Here is a 21,393-nt window from a genome sequence, read left to right as displayed (position 1 = left end):
GCCTACTTTCCCAAGCATCCTCCTCATCTCGTAGTCCTGCCTATCTTCCTGCCTCTATTGGCCAAACTGTGTTTTATTCATCAGCCAATAAGAGAAACTTATATACAGAAGGGCTTCCCCCATCAAAGGTGCTTGATGCACAGCCAGGGGACCTGCATCCCATCCCTAGCTCAATGGGAAAACACACTCATCATGCAAACGCAAGGACCTGGGTTTGATCTATAGAACCAATTTAAAGGTTGACAGAGAGAACCAACTACCTCAAGTTGCCTTTTGACCTCCACATGTGAGCCTTGGTACAAATATGTCCATATGCATTGTTGTTAATATTATTATTATTACTATTATTATTTGTTGTTGTTGCTTTTATTATTGCAATAAATAGTGACACACAAGTTTCATCTCACTCCCCATGGAAGGCCTCATCCTCCCTGGAGAGCATAAAGGGGATAGGATGGGGGTTGGTGGGGGGAACCGAGGAGGACGGGAGGGTACAGGAACTAAGATTGGCATGTAAAACAAGCTTGTTTCAAATTTAAATTTAAAAATATTTTTTAAAAAAAGTTTCTTCTCTTCCAGAAGAATGAGCGTCTCCCATACACTCCAAGCCTGAGGCCATCCAGCCTTCTAAGTTCGGCCAATCTGATGGCACATCAGCCTGTGGGCTTGCTACAAACTGCATGAACTAAACATCACTTTACTGGAAGTCGGAAATTGAGGGTTAGTTCCTTCAAAGAAGACTGACTGTATTTTTCTAAGAGAGTCTAACTTCCCCTTTCTAACTCCTCCCACCACTACCCCCAGGTACTGGAAATTCTTGGCACTTCTCTGTTTTTGGATATAATAGCCCAGTATTTGCCTTTATTGTAAAGTGATTGTGTGTGTGTGTGTGTGTGTGTGTGCGCGCGTGCGTGCGTGCGCACGTGCACATGTGTGCACGCACGCCTGCTTGTGTACGTTAGGGGTTGTGTATTATCTGTGTGTGCTATATGTATGCTCTATATCTAAACTTCTTTTCATGAGGTCCCTAGATACATCAAGTTAGGCATCCACTATACAGATACTTCTGGAACAGACATAGTTAAACAGATGTCCTTGTGGAATGAATGTGCATACTTTGGGTTTATGCTTAAGAGTGGAATTGCTGCCTAGATGCCCCTCAATTGAAGAATGGTTAATGAAGATGTGGCACATCTACACAATGGAATACTACTCTGCAGAAAAAAATAATGGTATCTTGAAATTCGCAGGCAAGTGGATGTCACTTGAAGAAACCATCCTGAATGAGGTAACCCAGTCACAAAAAGAGGAACACATTGAAGGACAAGTTACTGGGGAAAAGGATTTCTATTTTTGTTTCCACAGAAAATGAAAAGATGTGGATTCCTTCCAGACTAATGTGGTTTGATCAAGCCAGACCGCCTGAAACAGAGTACGAGGTGATCCTACATTCAAAACAGCTGGACAAAGTAGCCTGACAGACTACAGCCAGGATTTCTGAATCTTCTTAGAATCCCCCATGACAGCGCCCCTTACCAGCAGGAAGTAGTTTGGAAAGAACGATGCCCAAATTCCCAAATATTGTATATAAATGTTTGTTTTCATTTAATTGGACTTTGTTATATAAAATAAAATAAATTAATAAAAAAAGAGTGGAATTGCTAGATCTTGACGTAGACTGATTCCCATCTTCCTGAGGAACCATCATACTGACCTCCAAAGCTGACCTCCAAAGCTACATGTTATGTAGCCAACAGTGACCTTAAGCTCTTGATTCTCCTGCCTCCACCTCCCAAGTGCTGCTGTTACAGCTACACGCCAGCTCACCCACCCAGTTCCACAATTTCCGCTTCTCCAATCCCTAACGGTGCTGAGCATCACCCTAATATAGTCATGTGGGCTTACATTGTTCTCCCCTATTAAAGGACAATTCACCAGACACATGCACACTGTGAGGCTTGCAGGCACAGAAGCAAAGTTTAAGCTACACCTCCAAGTGCCAATCATCCCTCTCTCCCCGGAAATGGCTGCACTGTTTCGCCACCATTCCCAGCTCACGTCCACTCCACATTCTCAGTTTCTTCTCATTTTTCTACTCCCCGCCCCAAGCCACCTCACAGCAGCTCGCTGCCTCCTGCATTCAGCTTTGTTCTCAGCTTCCTTTTCATTCCTTTTCTCTTTGGTAACTCTTTAATGTTTTATTTATTGCCCATATATGTGTATAATGTGATTGGATCAAATCTACCTCCCATCCCCTCCCTTACAATATCTCCCCCACTTTTCCTTAACATCTGTCTTCATATTTTTAAAGACAAGGTCTTAATTAAGAGTCAGTTCTCCCCTTCTACCACGTAGATCCCTTGGACCAAACCCAGGTCTTCAGACTTAAAAGCGAGCACCTACACCCAGGGAACCACCTGATCAGACCCGGAGGGCTCACTCTCTACCCCATACTGACCTGAAACTCACTGTGTTGCACAGGCTGGTCTTGACTTAGAAGCAATCCTCCTGCCTCAAGTTGCAGCTGAGACTGCAGATGTGAAATGACCCATGAGAGAGAGAGAGAGAGAGAGAGAGAGAGAGAGAGAGAGAGAGAGAGAGAGTTCTTGACAACCACACTAATGAAACCAATTCAAAGTATATAACTCCTTTTGTTAGTCAGCAGCCAAGATCAGGGCCCATGCCTCAGAGTCTCAGAGATACAGCACTTTTTAAAGACAAAAATCACATCAGTGTTTGGGGAGAGTCTGAGCAAGGTCTATGTCTTTGCAGAACTCAGGGGTACTTTCCAGATAGAACATGACAATTATTTCTAACTTACACTTTATTTTAGTTATTTTAGTTTTATGTTTTAGCCTGCACAAACATGAATTATTCTAGCTAATACATCTGGACCATAGTTAAAGTCATGAACAGTTCCAAAAGCATTGCTAAGGTGTGTGGGGCTATGCTGGGAGCGAGTGTGAAGGCTGAGGAATGTCTAGGCAGCACAAGATAGAAAAGGCAAGATGACATCATCTTAGCCATTTCATCACCATGCCTACTTCCTACCTTCTTTTGCCAACATTTATTGAAAAATTACTTTGTTATGATTTTATTCTTTAAGAATCCCAAATATGCATAGAAGACTATGATGAAATATGAAAGTATCCGTGGGATCAGATGGAGTCCTGAATGAATGTATATTGTTGATGTGGACATCACCACCTCATAAAGAGTCTGTCACTCCATGTTTCAGTATTATTCTCTGCACCAAGTGATGGCAAGAATTCTCTTTATTCATGACTTCTCCCTGGTGCCCGTAGGTTCCCTTAGGCAAAGCTGTGAGCAAACCACCTGGAAACCCAACGTTTCATTGAAAACACCCTAGCAGGTGACTGGCCCCTCACCTTCTCTATTAGCTACTTTTCTGGTGGCTGTGATAAAAATCAAGTTGAAAAAGAGAGGGTTTCATTAGTGTGGTTTTTCTGTTTTTGGTGATAAAACACACTGACAAAATGCAACTGGAGGGAAAATCCAAAGTTACAAGTCCATCAAGGTGAAGAAGTTGTGGCAGCAGGTGCCTGAGGTACCTAACATATTGCACCCACAACTAAGAAGAAGAAAGTGATGAGTACTTTTGTTCATTTAACTGTCTCCTTTTTATATTGTCCAGAATCTCAACCCAGGAAATGTAGTGGGCAGGTCATCCCACCACAATTAATTAACCTAATTAAAATACACATGCACAGAGGCCAGTCTCCCAGGGTACTATATCTCACCAAGTTCACAATTGAAAGTCATCATTACCAAAGGTTTATTTTTACTTGTTTTGAAAGTATGGTCCATCATGGATGTGGGGATGCAGGGGACAAAGTGCCTGTAGTTATAGAGACAGGACCATGACACAGCTGGTAACTTGGCATTCGTAGCAGGGGACCAGAGAGAAATCAGTGGATAACGATGCTGCATTTACTTTCTCCTTTCTATTCAATATAAGACTCCCAACCCATAAAATAATATCACCTATATTCAGGGTATGTCTTTCTGCTTCCAGTAAAGATCTCTGGAGCAGCTCTGAAAGACAACACATCAGCCTGACAGCCAAGGTTAAGGATCACACTGTTGAGGTGTTCTGCGTCACTCATCACCAGGGGTCCAGATTGCTCAGCTTGCCTCTTCCAGTAGATGATGGAAACTGCATCTTACTAAAGTCAACATGAACCCAAGCAAAGCACACATCTGTAGGCAGAGTTTTCCCCGTTCCGATTGCCTACTCCAAAATAACCAGTAGTCGCTTCCCAAATAAATAACTTGTAGATTTAATATAGTTTATAAACGCTCAGCTGATAGCTCAGGCTTGTTACTAACTAGCTCTTACAACTTAATCCATTTCTTTTTATGTATATACTTCCCCAGGACTCGTGGTGTTTACCTTTACCCCATTTTGTATATCCTACTCATTCTCCATCTGGCTGGCAACTCTTCTGACTATGCCCTTCCTCATCCCATCATTCTTAGATTGGCATTCCCATCCAACTTCATCCTGTTCAGTTATTAGACAGCCTGCTTGTTTCTTAAACCAGTCGTAGAGACGTGTATGCACACAGTGTGCAGAAGAATTATTCCACAGCACACATCTGACAGGCACACCGGTCAGTGAGCAAATCACAAGGGGTCAGAAGTTTGCTGAGCAATGTTTACGATCTGCGGACTTCCTTCACACTTAGCAAGCTTCTCTACACTTGAGTCCATTGGAGCTCTGTACTGATGGCTCGAGTTGGAAAATGTGAGAAGTATCGTTCATGGAGACACCCTGTGCTGAAGAAACACCTACACACCTAGCTCTGACTCTTCTCTTGGGATAGCGTGAGGCTGGCATAGACACAAGTCTGTGTAGATGTGCCCAGAAGAGCTTTGGAGGGAAGCAGATCCATGCTCGCTGTGAAGTTCTCTTGGCGTAGTTGGGCATAAGTCACCCCCTGTGAGTCTTCTGCTGGAGACACCTAGCATCATGAGATGCAAAGTATGAAGAGAATACCCAGGTGGGATTCTGTAAAATGAGGGTAGGGCAGTGGTGAGGGCTCACCTGTGTGTCCACCTCCTTCTTACAGTCCTCAGGCTGACTGCCCTCCAAGCCACCAACTGCAAGGAAAGATGAGTAAGTGGGCATGTGTCACATGAGTTTTTACACTGTATCGTTTTTGTGTTTTATGTTTCAGAGATGACCAACAGAACCCAAGAAAAAGACAGCAACATCACACAGCAAGGTGGCACCTCCCATCTCTTCTGCTCTCCCCGGAAGGCCTCCTAAGCCCTACAACCATCCCTTCCCTCAACGAGACTCACTGCACCTTACATTTAAGCTTTTCCTCCATCTCCACGGCTGGACGGGACCTGAGTGAAAAGAAATAGAAATGCTAAAGTATGCCTGAGAAATGATACACAGACGAAATTGTTAGGAGCTGTGGGTGCAGCCCAATGGTAGAGTGCTTGGCTAACATGTAGGGTCCCTGGCTTCAATCCCTAATACTCACACAAAACTCTTAGATGGAGGTGCAGGGGTGTGTTTATGAGGAGAGCCCAAATGTACCTACCTCTTATATTTCAATTGGTTCCTGGTCTCATCATTGGTGGCCCCTACAGAGAGACAAAGGTCAGTGTTAGAACCTACCACGCCCCTCACACCCCTCCCAGATTAATGCCCCCCCCCGCGCCAACTCTTGGGACATACGGCATTTGGCCCAATAGCAGTAGAGGCAGATGAGGAGGACGAAGAGGAGGAGAAAGCAGACAGCAGCAACTGAGACCCAAACCACAGTGTGGTCAGGTTTACCTGGAATAAGAAAACAATAGTGATCTGTTATTAAATGTCCATTCTATAAAGTCACTCATTCAATCAAACACTTACTGAGTTCCTACCTCACACCAAACACAAAGCTAGGCATTTAGGAAACATCTGCAACAAAATAATTAAAGCAACCAATTCACACATGGTTGAGCACAAGGCAGTGTCTATCTTGAGTCTTTTAAACAGATTCTTACTACGTAGCTAAGGATGACTTCAAACTTGAGACCTTCCTGCTTTCAGCTCCCAGGACCTGACCATGGAAAGGCACCAGCCCACCCAACTGATGAGACAGATTAAATACAATAACAAAGAAAATTCATTTGGGGAGATAGTCTTAGAGATAAGAAACACCCAGCCCTCTGAGGCTCAAGGAGAGCTCTTCCCATATGGTCTATGAAGAACATACACTAATCTTGACCAGGATCCTGAGTGAACCACATACAGAATGGACAGTCAGGAGACAGCAGGGGAGGGTGCTTTCTAATAAAAACTAGAGCTCAAAAGTGACATGCAACCATCAGAAACCGAAAAACATTGCAAGCTACAAAGGCAAGTCTAAATGAAATAACGCCAACTTAGTGACTGGCATACAGTGACTAATGCATTGTGTCTTATTGTGTTTTAAAGGAACAGAGCCTCTTAACAAATGCTGGAAAACCCTGAGTGGACATGGCAGAGACCTACACATCTGTGTGTGTGCAGTACTGCATGTTTACACATCTGAGCGCATGCGTCACCGCAGCCAGGAAATTGAACCAGGCCAGCTTAGATGTCCACCCACAGATGAGTGGATAGAGGAAACGTAGCGCGTAGACAGAGTGGAACATTATGCAACCGGAGAGAAGAAATGAAATCATGGCATGCATAAGAAATGGATGAAACTGGGACATGTTAGATTACACCAAGTAAGCCCAACTTGGGAGTAATAATAATTCATGATATCACTCATATATGAAGGTTCCATTTAAAATGTGTGTGGCGTATGTGTGTGTGTGGTGTGTATGGTGTGTGTGTGTGTGTGTGTGTGTGTGTGTGTGTGTGTGTGTGTGTGGTGTTGGAACTAAGAAGGTGATCATGAGAAAAAAGCTCAAGATAGAAAGGAAATTAAAAGTGTAATGAAATTATGTGACAGGAAAGCAGCAGCAGAGACTCTTGGGGGAGAAAAGGTAGCAGCAATAATAACACATATGACCTTGAACAGAGATTTGTGTGTGTGTACCATCACACACATGACCTTGGACAGAGATTTATGTGTGTGCACCACCACACTACACCTGAAATTTTAATTTAAAAGTTAATTGAGACAGTCAGTGGGTGGCACACGCCTTTAATCCCAGCACTGGAGAGGCAGAGAAACTGTAAGGCCTTTTGCCTTCTTTGCTTTTAACCAAATGATTTTTCTTTTGTTTATTTTTTTTTTTTGAGACAGGGCTGGTGAGATGGCTCAGTGGATAAGCTACTTGCTTTGTAAGCATGAGGGTCTGAGTTCAAATCTCCAGCATCCACACGCATACCAGCACACGTAGAGGCACATAACATTCAGAGTCCGTAATGTAAATGGAGCAATTAGTCAGAATAGCACTGAGTGTGAAACATGTAGAACAGAGAAGACACAGCAGTGGAATTGATAGATGCCACATAGCATCCCTTGAGGCCTCTCTAAGCACAGAGATAAGGAACAAGAACCAGACATACTTACCTGGGATTGACAACTCAAGGGGATCACTTGGCAGTGACCACATGTATGGATTGTGTTTGGAAGAGCCAAAGCATCTGTAGATCCTCCTGTGCCCTGGGCTTACAGGAAAGATGAGGAATGTGTGGTGGGACTGGCTTGAACAGTTCTGGGGAAAGGAAGCATTTCCGCCTCGGCAGAGAATGAAGGTATCAAAGTATGAATTTGTGTGACAGAGGAGAGTCACGTTTCTTTCTGAGAATCCCTTAGGGCCTGAATCAACAGTAAGGGATGGCTTCTCCTTGTAAACACCTGGAAGTTGAAAGAATCTGTATTAGGTGTTTGTGGTGACACATTCCTTTAATTCTAGCACTCAGGAGGCAGAGGCACATGGATCTTCGAGAGTTTAAAAGCAACCTGCTCTACAATTGTGTTTTCAAGGACAAAGAGAGATACTTGGGGAGAGCCTGTCACAAAAGGATTACAAAAAGACCCTTGTCTTAGTTAAGCACTCTATTGCAGTGGTCAAACACCATGACCAAAAAACAAGTTGAGGAATAAAGGGTTCATTGGCTTACACTTCAACATTGCTGTTCATCACTGAAGAAGTCAGGACAGGAACACAAACGGAGAAGGATACTGGAGGCATAAGCTGATGCAGAGCTCATGGAGGGGTACTGTGAACTGACTAGCTTACATTGGTTTGCTCAGCCCTCCTTCTTATCGAACCCAGTACCACAAGCACAGGGATTGTACTGCCCACCATGGTCTGGACACTGCACCATTGATCACTACTTGGGAAAACACCTGGCAGCTGGTTCTCCTAGAGACATTTCCTCAACTGAGACGTCTTCCTCTCTGATGACTCTACCTTCTGTCAAGTTGACAAAAAATTGGACACTACAGCCCTGTTATATTTAGCCTGATTAAAAATAAGCCTACAATTCACAGCGTCTGGCCAGAGAGAAGAAAAGATCCAGACAAAAGGAAACTCGTCTACTGCTAATCTATAGGGATCACAAAATATGCTGTTTCTGTTATTTTTCCATGAACCAGGACCATACAGAGGTTCTATGTATGTACAGAAGGCTAATGTTACTTCACAAGTTACTTAGGGGATATAGACACATTTCTGAAGGGAGCCTAGAACATGGTTAGCACAAGAGGGAGGGTCACAAAACAAACAGACAGCCTGGGGTTGAATGTTAGTTGGTGGAGTCCTTGCCTGACATACAAAGTGCCCTGTGTTCTGTGTTCATCACCATATGAATGGTATCATTGCCCAGGAAAGTAGAAGAGGAGGATCATAAACTCAAGATTATGTTTGGCTACATGGCAAGTTCAAGGCCAGGGTGAGATCTGTGATAAACTGTCTCAAAGAAACCTGTCATGGACAATGGAAATTAAGGACTGGAGAAAGGGAAAGGATGAAATGAGAGGAGAGGAAAAAACCAGAGATGACGAGCAGAGCAAAGAGGGAGGGAAGGCACAGGGAAGAGATTAATATACAGGAGCAGAGTGACAGGGCGGGGCTCATGATGGAGCATCAGGGGTTCAGTGAGGAAGGCATCAGAGTTCATAGCCACTACTCACCTGTCACCACCAGCTCCAGCTTGTCTTTAATCTGTGACCATACACCTCCCTGGGAGTATAAGCAGGTGTAAACCCCTGCATCAGTGTGTGACATCTTCTGCAGGTGGAATTCAGACACTTCCTGGGTGCCCTCTGGGGTATTATCAAGAAATCTTCCACCTGGCTCAGAATGGAATACACGCACTGTGTCCATCCCTGGAGGTGTCCAGCAGTAGATACTCACATCACTGTCTATGGAAATCACAGGTCCTGGAACTGCCCAGATAGAAGGCTGAAGTGCTGACTCTGCAGGGACAGAGGAAAAAAAGCACTACTCTACTGACGTCAGGAGAGACAGGTTTCCAAGTAGCTGTAGAGAAGTTCCCACAACAATTATTAATCAAAAAAATTGCACCACAGATATGACCATAGGCCCATACGGTTGGGGCAAATCCTCAGTTGACATCCCTTCTTCCCAGATCACTCTACCTTGTGCCACATTGAAAGAAAAGTAATCAGCTCACCTCCAAAGTGAAGTCTCATCGTTTACAATATTAAGTTTTTGGCATATTGCCAAAGATCTAATCATCTTTACTATTAACAAGCAATGTAAGAGTAACTCTCATACTGTAGTACTATCAAACAGCCCAGGAATGAACCCTGTGGGTTTCCTTTTCTATCACAAAACCTTCCCAATGCCTTGGCCCAATAAACAGGAAATCTCATTCAATCACTAACCTACCCGTGACTTTGTCTTTTGTTTCCATGTAAAACCCAACCATGACAACCACCTCCAATGTCAAACAAAGCCTGAGAGCCTCTGAAAATAAAATGAATCCCACCTGTGCAAAACCCCATTAGACAGATTTTATTCACCTCTATCTCATGGAGTTTGCATCTTCTCAAGAACAGATCTCATTAAGAGTGCCAGACACAGCCAAGGTGAGGAAAAAAGGAAACTAATTTGACACCAAGCGACTGTGTCTTCAGGAGGGAACAAGTATATGTCGGGGCTGTTATTTCATTTCCCTTCTGAGCCACATATGGGCTGGGAATTACCAGCACTTTCGAGAGAATGTCTGCCCCAAAGGTGGCTGCAATACAAGTGACTGATCATTGAATAAGTGTGCCAGTGGCTGCCAATGAAAATCTCATCTCCTACTGGGCCCGCTACTTGGGGAAGCAATGGGCCAGAGTGCGATCCCAACACTACCTTCATCTCCATTGAACTTCCTGGGTCTGCTCTGAGCACACTGGACCCGCCTATCCATACCGGACCACCTACAGCCTGCACTCACCTGATCTTTGGGCCCCATCTCCTACCCTCTGCCTGACATGAGTCTGGAACCAGGCCAAATTGCCCCCACACATCCTTCCCTGGGAATTCCCTGGGTTAGCTGCACATCTCCCTCTACCCTATAACCTTGCACTGACTGATAGAATCCTGGTACTCTGGTCCATACCCCAGCCAGAGCCTGCCTTCCCCTCACTCTTGGTCCTGCTGGGCCCACTGTTCAGGGTGAACACTGGCCCGGAATGAGGGTCCTAAATCCCCTCCACCTCTGTAAAACTTCCTGGGTCTGCTCTGAGCACACTGGACACACCTTTCCACACCAGCCCACATTGAGGCCCAACTCACCTGATCTTTCAGCCCCATCAATGGCCCTATTCCCAATGACCTCCTTAAGGCCCCACTCACCAGGTCTTTGGGCCCCATCACCTACCCTCTGCCAAAGAGACCTCCAAGAGAGCTCCAATCATCCAGAGTTACAGACATCTAACTCCTGACCCAACTACACCCATCGGGAGAGCAGTAGAGAGGGAGAGAGACTCCACCTACACCCACTGGAAGAAGTGATGGGAAAGAGGAAATTCAAGACAACACCCAACAATAGAAAGAAAACTATGACACCACCAGAATCTAGGGACTCTACACCAACGAGACCTGAACACACCAAAGCAGATGAAGCACAAGAGAACGACTTAAAAAATAACCACAAAAAAATGATAGAGGGCCACAAAGATGATATGAGAAATCCCTTAAAGAAATGAAAGGAAAAAAAAACAAACAAAAAATGGAAGAAATAGAGGAAAAGACCAAGCCAAAAATGCAAGAAATGAACAAACCTCTTAAGGAAAATGAAGAAAGCCAAAAAATGAAAAAGAAAAAGAAAAAGAAAGAAACAATCAAACATATGAAGGGAACAATTCATAAATTTAAGACCGAAAAACTGAAATAGAGACAATAAAGAAAACACAAACTGAGGGAATGCTGGAAATAGAACAACTGGGTAAAAGACAAGCAACTACAGATGCAAACATAACCAACAGAATACAAGAGACAGAAGACAGAATCTCAGGTGCTAAAGAGAAACTAGAGGAAACAGATTCATCAACCAAAGAAAATCTCAAATCCCACAAATCCTAACACAAAACATCCAGGAAATGTGGGATACCATGAAAACACAAAACCTGAGAATAATAAGCATAGAAGAAAGCTAAGAAGCCCAGCTCATAAGGGCAGAAAACATATTCAACAAAATCATTGAAGAAAACTTTCCCAATCTGAAGAAAGGACATGCCTATGAGAGTACAAGAAGCATACAGAACACCAGATAGACTGGACCAAAAGAAAAAAAGTACACATGCCACATAATAATCAAAACACCTAGCATACTGAATAAAGAAAGAATACTAAGAGCAGCAAAGGAAAAAGGCCATGAAACAGATAAAGGCAGACCTATCAAACTTACACCTTACTTCTCCATAGAAACTCTCAAGGCAAGAAGATCCTGGATAGATGTTCTACAGATACTAAGAGACCACAGATGCCAGTCCAGGCTACTGTACCCAGCAAAACTCTCAATCACTATAGACAGAGAAAACAAGATATTCAATGACAAAGCCAGATTTTCACAATACCTATCCACAAATCCAGCCCTACAGAAAGTTCTGGAAGGAAAACTCTAACCCAAGGAAGTTAACTACACTCACAAACACTTAGGCAATACATAATCCCACTTCACCAGAACACAAAAGAAAAAGCAGGGCAAATATACTCACAAAACCACTGCCAAAAACAAATCTAAAACAAACAAGAATTAACAATCAATGGTCCTTACCTTCCCTCAACATCAATGGTCTGTCTTAACGTGCCTATAAAAAGACACGGGCTAACAGAATGGATACAAAGATAGAATCCATCCTTCTGATGCATACAAGAAACACATTTAAGCTTCCAAGACAGACTCTGGCAGTGGAACCAGCAGTATCCCCAGTACAGGAATGAACTTTGGGAACCCATTCCATATGGAAGAATACTCTCTTAGCCTAGATAAATCGGGTGAACCTAGGCCCTACCACAAATGATGTGACAGACTTTGGTGATCTGCCATGGGAGGCCTCAGCCTCCATGGGGAGTGGGTGGGTTGGTGGAGAGCAAAGGAGAAAAGGAGGGAGTGGGAGTAGGATTGGTAAAAATAATATTGCTTTTAATTAAATATATATTCAAAAAAATAAAATCCCAAAGGGGTCTGCTCAAGATGCTTCAAGGTCCTCCCACGTTCCTTCAAGCCAAATTCAGTTTCCTTTGAATGAAACAGAGAAAAGACTCACCACGCAGTGCCCAGATCTTCTGCTCCATTAAAAACACTGAAAATAGAGCAAAAAGGCCTGGTAAGAGAAGTCTGTCCTGTTATTGCTATACAATGATCCCGACCCCAGAGCTCAGATCAAAAGACCATGGCCAGGTGGACAGGCTGAGGCCTGGGAAGACTCCCCTGCAGCCACCAGAACAGGTCTTCATAGAGGCCCAGGTTATAAATTTGGAATTCTGCATTCCTTACCACTCTGGCTAAAAAAATAACGACCCCCGTCTCGTCTCACCAAGTCCAAGAAGAGCAGCTCCAAGGCCCATGGCAGAGCCTCACGCCAGATCTCTACATAAACAGCACACAGAACCGTTGACACAGCCCACACAGAGGGACACGCCCATGAGAATGAACAGAATAAGGTCGGAAGTGTGATATCTGACAGAAAAGAGGAAGAGGATATGTTCTTACACAACACTGTCTCTGACGTCATTCTACCCCACAACAATAGATTGGGAAAGAATTCCTCTATGCCCTTACTATTCTGGCTTTAAATTCTCAGCAATACAGTTTTAAGGAGTAGCTGGGATGCTGATCCCGCATATGCCCATATCTGATATAGGAGACTTGTGGCCAATGTTTCAGAGAAAACAGTGAGATGCAGTCAGAAAACAGAGCACAAATTCATAATCTACTGGAACAGCTGGACTCTTCTTGATTGGAAACGGGCAGACACCAATTCTGACAACATGGATGTTGGGTAGGGGGGATGGCCAGTAAAGATACTGGGTACCAGTGCTTCTGTGGTATGTGGATGTTCCCAGTAAACTCTCCTGACCAAATAACTAAATTGTCACGTCCCTACATCCAACTGACTGAACTAAAACAAAAAACTAAAAGCAGATGGTGGAACTAAACACAGAAAACGCAGAACAAGAAGCACACATGGCTAAGAAATATTTTCGAAAGTGTTCCCCACCGTGAGCCATCACAGAAATTCACATTAAAACTAATTCAAAATTGCATCTTACTCTAGTCACAACGACTAATTAAGAAAATAAAAGTTGCCGTGAAATGCTGATAGAGTAGGCGCGAGGGAGAGGCAAAACTGGAGATGTGGCGGGGTGACAGGTAAGGGATAGGACCACCGTCTACATACTTCCATTGACCAGTAGGCTCAGCAGGATGGCATAGAAACTCTGGAGCTTATGCAGACACAGACTCAGACCCTGAACCTGCCATCTGGCCATGGGATCACCCTAGCTCTAGACAATGATGGAGGCCTGAAATGAGGCAAGTTTCACTTTCCAGATTGGATCGCCTAGAGGTCCCACCATGGTGTGAGGAACTTCAAGGTGGCGTGTTGTTCTTGGTGGTACACAGTGCTGCCCCAAACCATGGTGAAGCCTGAAATCCAAGTGAACATTGGCCGTCTGTGCCACTGCCTGATGCCTTGATAATGTCTTTGGGGTTTTCTGCCTCAGGCAGCCATGTAGATGTGAGTGGCAGGTGACATCACCTTAGACCATGCTGAGGCTCAGGGTCTGTGCAGCCACTGGCTGTCATGAGTGTAGCTGTTATGCAAGAGTGGCAAGAATGAATTACAAATACAACAAACCCATGTGGAAGTTTTCTAAGAAAGGAGGAAATGGGCTGGGAAAGAAATCAGAGAAGCATCACCGTTTGTAATAATAGCCACAAACAACACGAAATGTCTATGAGCAACAATAACCAAACAAGTGAAATACCTGTATGACAAGAACTTTGAGTCTTTAAAGGAAGAAATTAAAAAGATACCAGAAAATGGACAGATCTCCCATGCTCCTGGATAGGTAGGATGAACATAGTAAAAATAGCAATCTTGCCAAAAAGCAATCTATAGATTCAATGCAGTCCCCATCAAATCCCAGCACAATTCCTCACTGACCTTGAAAGGACAATACTCAAGTTTATATGGAAAAACAAAAAACCCAGGATAGCCAAAACAACGCTGCACAATAAAGAAACTTCTAGAGGCATCACCATGCCTGACTCCAAGCCCCACCATATTGCTGTAGTAACAAAAAAAAAGTTTGGCATTGACAAAAACAGACAAGTAGACCAATGGAACTTAATTTGAAACCCTGATATTAATTCACACATCTATGAAAACCTGATTTTTGACAAAGAAACTAAAATTATACAATGGAAAATAAAGTATCTTCAACAAATGGTGCTGGCATAAAATGGTGCTGGCAAAATTGAATGCTGACTTGTAGAAGACTGCAGATTGATCCATATCTATCACCATGCACAAAAACTTAAGTCCAAATGGATCAAAGACTTCCACATAAATCAAGTTACACTGAACCTCTTAGAAGAGAAAGTGGGAGGTACCCTTGAAGAAATTGATTCAAGATAGTTTCCTGAACATAACACCAGTAGCACAGACATTGAGATCAACAATTAATAAATGGGACCTCCTCAAACTAAGAAACCATCCTGAGTGAGGTAACCCAGTCACAAAAAGACAAATATGGTATGTATATGAATTTTAGACATAGAGCAAAGGATCACCAGCCTATAATTCACATCACCAGAGAAACTAGGATACAAGGAGAAACCTAAGAGATTCATACAAGGTCCCTCACAGAAGGGAAAAGCAGCTAGATCTCCTGAGCATATTGGGAGTGGGGAGGGGCAGTGAGTAGAGAGGGGGCTAGGAGAAAGAGAAGGGGAGGAGAGGAGAACATGTGGGACTAAGGAGATTGAGTCAGGGGAGGAATAGACAAGAGCAGAGAGAGAGAGAGAGAGAGAATAAAAGAGGGAGCCATTATAGGTTTGAAGGGAAAACTGACTATAGATAAATGTCCAGAGACCTACAAGGATGAACCCAACTAACAATCTGAGCAACGTGGAAAGGCTACCTTAAATGCCCTTCCCTGATAATGAGACTGATTAACTTATCCACCATCATATAGCCCTCATCTAGTAGCTGATGGAAACAGAAGCAGACACCCACAGCTAAACACTGAGCTGAACTGAAATCCAGATGCAGAGAGGGAGGTCAAGACAAGGCTACAGAAACCTACAGAGAAAGCTGGCCTGAACAAGGAGGAGCTAATGGGCCCCCAGACTGATAGCTGGGAAACCAGCATTGGACCAACTCAGACTCCCTGAACATGGGTCTCAGTTAGAAGGCCTGGGCAGTCTAAGGGACCTCTGACAGTGGAACCATGATGTATCTCTGGTGCACGAAAGGACTTTGGGCGCACATTCCCCACAGAGGGATACTCCCTTAGCCTAGACGTTGGAGGGAGGGCCTAGGTCCTACTCCAAATAACTTGACAGGTTTTGATGATCCCTCCTGGAAGGCATCACCCTCCCTGTGGAGTGGGGGGGGGCTGAATGGGAGGGGGGCCAGGGAGCATGGGAGGGAGGGAGGGAGGGGGAACTGGGATATATGTAAAATAAGAAATATATATATAGATATATAGATATCACGATTTAATAAGGATCAGGATAAACAATTAGGCCGAACAGATGTTTATTCAGGGAGAAATAACTCACAACATAGGTGAACATCAGCAGGTTCCTGCTTCCAAGAATGCCTCTGGAAGTCCTCCTGTCCCTTGCAAGAGAGCGTTCCCAGCTCCTCCTCCGACCTAATTCCCTAGGTTACTTCCGCCCCTGGCTCCACCCCCAATGGGCGTGGTCATGCCATGGAAGGAAACAAAGTGAATATCCCACTGAAGAATGGCCTACTGGTCTGGGTCAACTATGTGTAATAGAGTTCCTACAGATGTTATAAAATGATCTAAAAGGAAAAGCGTGTAAGTGGTAAACACAGGTCACCCTAAGGGCTGCCCCTTGGGCTCCAGGGAGAAGGGAGCTCCTACCCTGTTATGATGTTCACAGGTGCTTATCCCAACAATAAAGATGTGTGTAAGAAAACCTCATTGTGAATCATGCTTCAAAATCCTATCTGATGTCTGCTAAAAATATCAAACAAGACAGTGGGGACCAGCCTGTTATCCCGTGCCTTTTAGAATGGTGGCAGTGTCCTGGGACTTCACCCACCATGTGAGCAGCTACACTATCCCCTAGTCGTCCGACCTCTGTGCAGTAGATTATGCCCACCACACCACCCCCCACCCAGAGCTGAAAAACAACTAACACGCTCTACCTAGAGGAAGTCCCCAGCTGTAGGCATTAATGCCGGCCCAACCGCAGACACCTTCCTAATGTTATTTTTCACCCCATGAACCGCCTGCCTGCCTGATGGCCAGCTAAATTGATGACCAGTAGCTTCCTGACCCAGCTAAACTCACTCCACAGAGCCCCTCCCTCTTCCTGTTTCTTCTAAGCCCAGCAATGTGCCTTCTCTTTGCTTGCTGTATCTGTGGTACCGGTCCTGAAGATTCCCCGTTCTCCCCTGAGCTGCAAACTTCTATCCATCCATCAAACCTCACCTGACCAAGGAAACCAGTTCCGATGGGCCCATAAGACAGAAGAAAACAAAACCTAGAGATTATCATTTGTCCAAACCCTGTCGTTTCTCTACTATCTTAGTTTCCCCCGTACTTATTTTCATCCTATAAAATTTAAACTTTCTGTGTTGGTATTAATGTTTAAGTCTTCCACAATGAACAATAACATTTCCTAACAGAATCGTTGAAGTCTCCAGAAAGAAGATGGGGCCCCACGTCATCGATTCCACTTGAGTAACTAGTAAACACCGTTCTAAGACTGGTTTAGGACTAATACTGCCAGACTAAGCTAGCTGAAACGTGTTGCACTTTCATATAACGGAGCTTCAGACAAGAACTTCGGTCAAGCATCTCCCGCCACTCAGAGACTAGCTACAAATGTTACAGCTAATCCTCTTGAGACTTTTCCTTGCCTTGTTTTTTTTCCTACAGGATCCCATAGAGTCCCATTTCAATTTTCCTGCTTCTGAGATGGTCCATCTGATACTTTAGGCCTTAGCCAAAGTTGGTTGCCCCGACGTTGCTGTGAGACCTTGGGTGACTGTCCAGGTAGCCTGCTGTTTCTGTAGTTGCTTGCACCTTTGGAAGTCACACACTCATACTTCCTGTCTACCCTACTATTATTTTCCTTCTCAGGTCTTTGATGAGGTTGAAGACTAGATAGTCATAGCAATACCCTCTCTTATCTTAGATAGACAAGATTTAGACTTTCCAGATTAGGACTGCTATCAGAGTAATCTCTGTCATGCCTTTACCCTGATACTGGACATGCATACTGGACACGTAGTATATATCTATTGCTCAACGTTGCTCTTGCTGATAGTAGGTTTTAATTGGTGCTTGTTTACCTTTCCTTTTCCTGGAGTATACTTGACATATGTTATCATTGTATATAGTTTTTGCAACGGCTTAAACCCTTCTTTTTTAGACTAAAAGGGGAATTGTGGGTGTCTGGTCTGTGGACCTGTAACGGTGGCCACACCCCTTTGAGAAGCAGAAAGAGAGGAGCTTGAGGCATGGCTTTCCTATGTGTTGGGTCAACAGATCTGGAAGAGCAGGGAAACAGTCCAGGGGTTCTTTGTATTTTTCTGTGTAACTGTTCCCCAATAAACACCCACTTATCGTTTATCTTGGGTCTAGTGATACAATTATACCCTCACCTTCAGTCCAGAGCGGCATGTTCTGTGAGGGTGTAAACTCAGAGCCAGATCTCCCTCTCTAGCTCACTGGGACCCCTGGGAATCCCTTCTGTGGCCCAGGAAGTGACTGTTTTTCTTGATTTTTATGTTCCTGATATTCGGGAATCTTGAAGCCTAACTGGCCCTCTGGTGAATTCCCCCTTCGGGGATTCGGATGGAACAACCAATGTATTCATTCCCAAACCTACCAAACCAGAGCCTCTCTCACACGCACCTCCTTTGCATGGCACTCCACTGCAGGTCTCAAAGTTTCTCTGAACTGTAGCCCGCAGGGTCCGGCTCTTAACGGGAGAAAGAAAAGGGTGAAGCAGAGATTAACTGCATCCACGTCTCAAGGGTTAGGGTTATAGGTGTGTGACCCCCACATCCAGGTGGGACATGGTAAACTTTCATTAAATGTCACAGAGTAATTTCCACAAGCTGGCAATGAGTAAGAGACACTCATGGAGAGAAATAGGATTGTTCGATGATTAATCTCCAAGAGAAGCCTTTACTTACTTGCCTGATAATGAGCTGGCTGACGGTGTCCCGTGATCCAACAGCAGGGCCCTACCCTCAAACTCAAAAGGAAAATATGTTCAGTGAGGACATATTGCCTCCCGTACTCTACAATACAGGATCATGAGCGCAGCTGTTTGCCACTTTCTTGCTTGAGTTCCCCCAGACACACATGCAAAAACAGTGAATATTGGTTCCCATAGCCATGACCCATAGCTACAGTGGCCTTCATCCCCAGACACCCAAAAAAATTGATCCCTTTATTCTTTGGTTTTTATTCTGGGCAGTTTGCACCTGGTCCATTTGCAAGTCTTTGCTGGTGTAAGTCTAAGCCCACTACACAACACAGTCTACATGTCTGCAAGATGCACAGATGACTAATAGTGGATCTGAAAATAAAACTCTCCATTCCAAATGAATATACAACTGGTTAAGACAACATTCAAGATCATCCTCAACTACATAGTGAGCTCAAAGCCCACCTGTATAAAACAAATATAAAGAACCCGTGAGGAAGGCAAGGGGTTTACAGCTCAGTGGTAGAGCATCTGCCTGGCATACATAAGGACCAGGATTCAGTCTCCGGCACAGAAAATAACCTGGCACTCAAGCCTAGGGTAATTCTCAACATTCTACTGTCCACATGAGGTGGGCCCTGACATGTATTGCGGTAAATAAGGGTCAGGATAAACAAATAGGCCGAATAGATGTAAGGTGATGATGATCCGAAGACTAGATCAGTTTTACCTAGTGTTGCTGGGAGTTAACGCTTCAGATGCTGGAGGCTGCAGTGTCCGGGAAGACCTGAGAGAGCATCCGGCGGAGGAAGATTCAGGAAAACAGCTCTCTTCCCACTAGCTTCCACTGTATCTTGGTATTTTTTAGTTGATGAGGCTGTACGGGTACAGGTCCGTTTCGTGTCCGCCCTATGGTGTTTGAAAACCTGTAATCCCACCACTTGGGAGGTGGGGGCACGAGGATCCACAGCTGACGGTCATCCTCCGCTACTGCTACTTAGCCGGTTTAAAGCTAGCCTGGGCAACAAGACCGTCTTAAAAACTAAGTAAATTTCAGCCCTGTTTGTACCCTTTGAATGTTGCTACAGTTGGTCACCAAAGGCAAGAGGACAGAATTGCCCAGCTCCAAAGAACAAAATCTGTCACAAGTTCAATTCCTTTCCTTGTTGAGCCACCACACAAAGCAGATTTGCGTGGCTGTTTCACTGGTCTGTTTTTGTTTTATATTGGGTTGATTTTTGTTGTTGGTTTTGTTTTTGGTTTTTTGTTTGTTTTGTTTTGATTTGATTTTTGTTTTCTTGGGGTTTGTTTTTTGTTTTTTTTTTTTTTTTTTTTTTTTTTACTCATTGTGGTTTGACTTTCAGTTTTTTGAGATAGAAACTCACCACTGTAGCCCAAATTAAGACTCAAATTCAAGATCTTCCTGTCTCAGCCTCCCTAGGGCTAGGATTACAGGTATATACTGCCATGCCCAGCCCAGCTTCTTTAGGTAGCTTAATTACTTGCCCAGAAATTCTTCTCTGGGCTGTTGGGTTTTTTTTCAAGTAGATTTTTGTCATCTTTCCTATATCTCAGGGTACTGCTGTTTTCAAGCCCTCTCAAACCGTGGCAGTGGAGGTGCATGCCTTTAATCCCAGCACTTAGGCTGCAAGGCAGGCAGATCTCTGTGAGTTGGAGGCCAGCCTGCTCTACAAAGCTACAGAGAAATCCTGTCTCAAAAAAAAAAAAAAAAAAAAAAAAAATGGGAGAAGCTACCTTAAATATCCTTCCCCTATAATGAAGTTGATGACTGTCTTAAATGCCATCCTAGAGCCTTCACCCAGTAGCTGATGGAAGCAGAAGCAGAGATTCATAGCCAAGCATTGAGCCACACTCCCGGAATTCCATTGTACAGAGGGAGAGTCATGAGCAAAGGGGTCAAGACCAGGCTGGGGAAACACGCAGAAATGGCTGACCTGTACAAGAGGGAGCTCGGGGACCCCAGTCTGACAGCTGGGAAACCAGCATAGGACCGAACCAGGCCCCCTGAATGTGGGTGTCAGTTGGGGGGCCTGGGCAGTCTGTGGAGCCTCTGGCAGTAGAAGCAGTATTTATCCCTTTGGGAGCCCATTCCCTATGGGGGGAGGAGACACTCTCTCAGCCTAGGTACAGGGGCCAGGGCCTAGGTCCTGTCCCAAATGATGTGTCAGACTTTAATGTCCATCATGGGAGGCCTCGCCCTCCCTGCAGAGTGGGTGGGGGTGGGATGGGGGGGTTGTGGGGGGGCGTGGGAGGACAGGAGGGAGAGGGAACTGGGATTGGTATGTAAAACAAGATTGGTTTTAATTTAAATAAAAACTTATTAAAAAAAAAACTCCCAAAAGTCTTCCTCTGGCTTCCACAAGCACACATGATACACACACACACATACACACATGCACATACACATGCACACATGCACATACACACATACACACACACACGCACTCGCTGATAATAAAGAACCAAAACATAAAGTCAAAGGGGAGCCAGCACCAGCACCTCTTCCCTGCTTCCTGACAGCA

At 44.4% G+C, this 21,393-nt stretch overlaps 1 protein-coding gene across 2 annotated transcripts; it reads right to left on the bottom strand.

Annotated features, from left to right (window-relative positions):
• Window positions 1-3,296: 3,296 nt before the first annotated feature.
• On the bottom strand, window positions 3,297-13,081 carry LOC127238412 (leukocyte immunoglobulin-like receptor subfamily B member 3). 2 transcript variants are annotated; one of them, XM_051207019.1, is made up of 9 exons: window positions 12,963-13,081; window positions 12,693-12,728; window positions 9,099-9,383; window positions 7,530-7,817; window positions 5,714-5,815; window positions 5,577-5,619; window positions 5,339-5,376; window positions 5,069-5,124; window positions 3,297-4,985 (listed from the first exon to the last, which is right to left on the bottom strand). In XM_051207019.1, exons 1-9 carry the CDS (start codon window positions 12,991-12,993, stop codon window positions 4,821-4,823), a joined length of 1,044 nt encoding a protein of 347 aa, XP_051062976.1. In that variant the 5' UTR covers window positions 12,994-13,081; the 3' UTR covers window positions 3,297-4,820. The 2 variants fall into 2 exon arrangements, with proteins under 2 accessions (XP_051062976.1, XP_051062977.1); XM_051207020.1 differs by lacking the exon at window positions 5,714-5,815.
• Between the last annotated feature and the right edge of the window lie 8,312 nt (window positions 13,082-21,393).

The sequence above is a fragment of the Phodopus roborovskii genome, unplaced genomic scaffold (genome assembly GCF_943737965.1).
Source record: "Phodopus roborovskii unplaced genomic scaffold, PHOROB, whole genome shotgun sequence".
NCBI lineage: Eukaryota > Metazoa > Chordata > Mammalia > Rodentia > Cricetidae > Phodopus > Phodopus roborovskii.
This window is presented reverse-complemented; position numbering and strand designations above follow the sequence as displayed.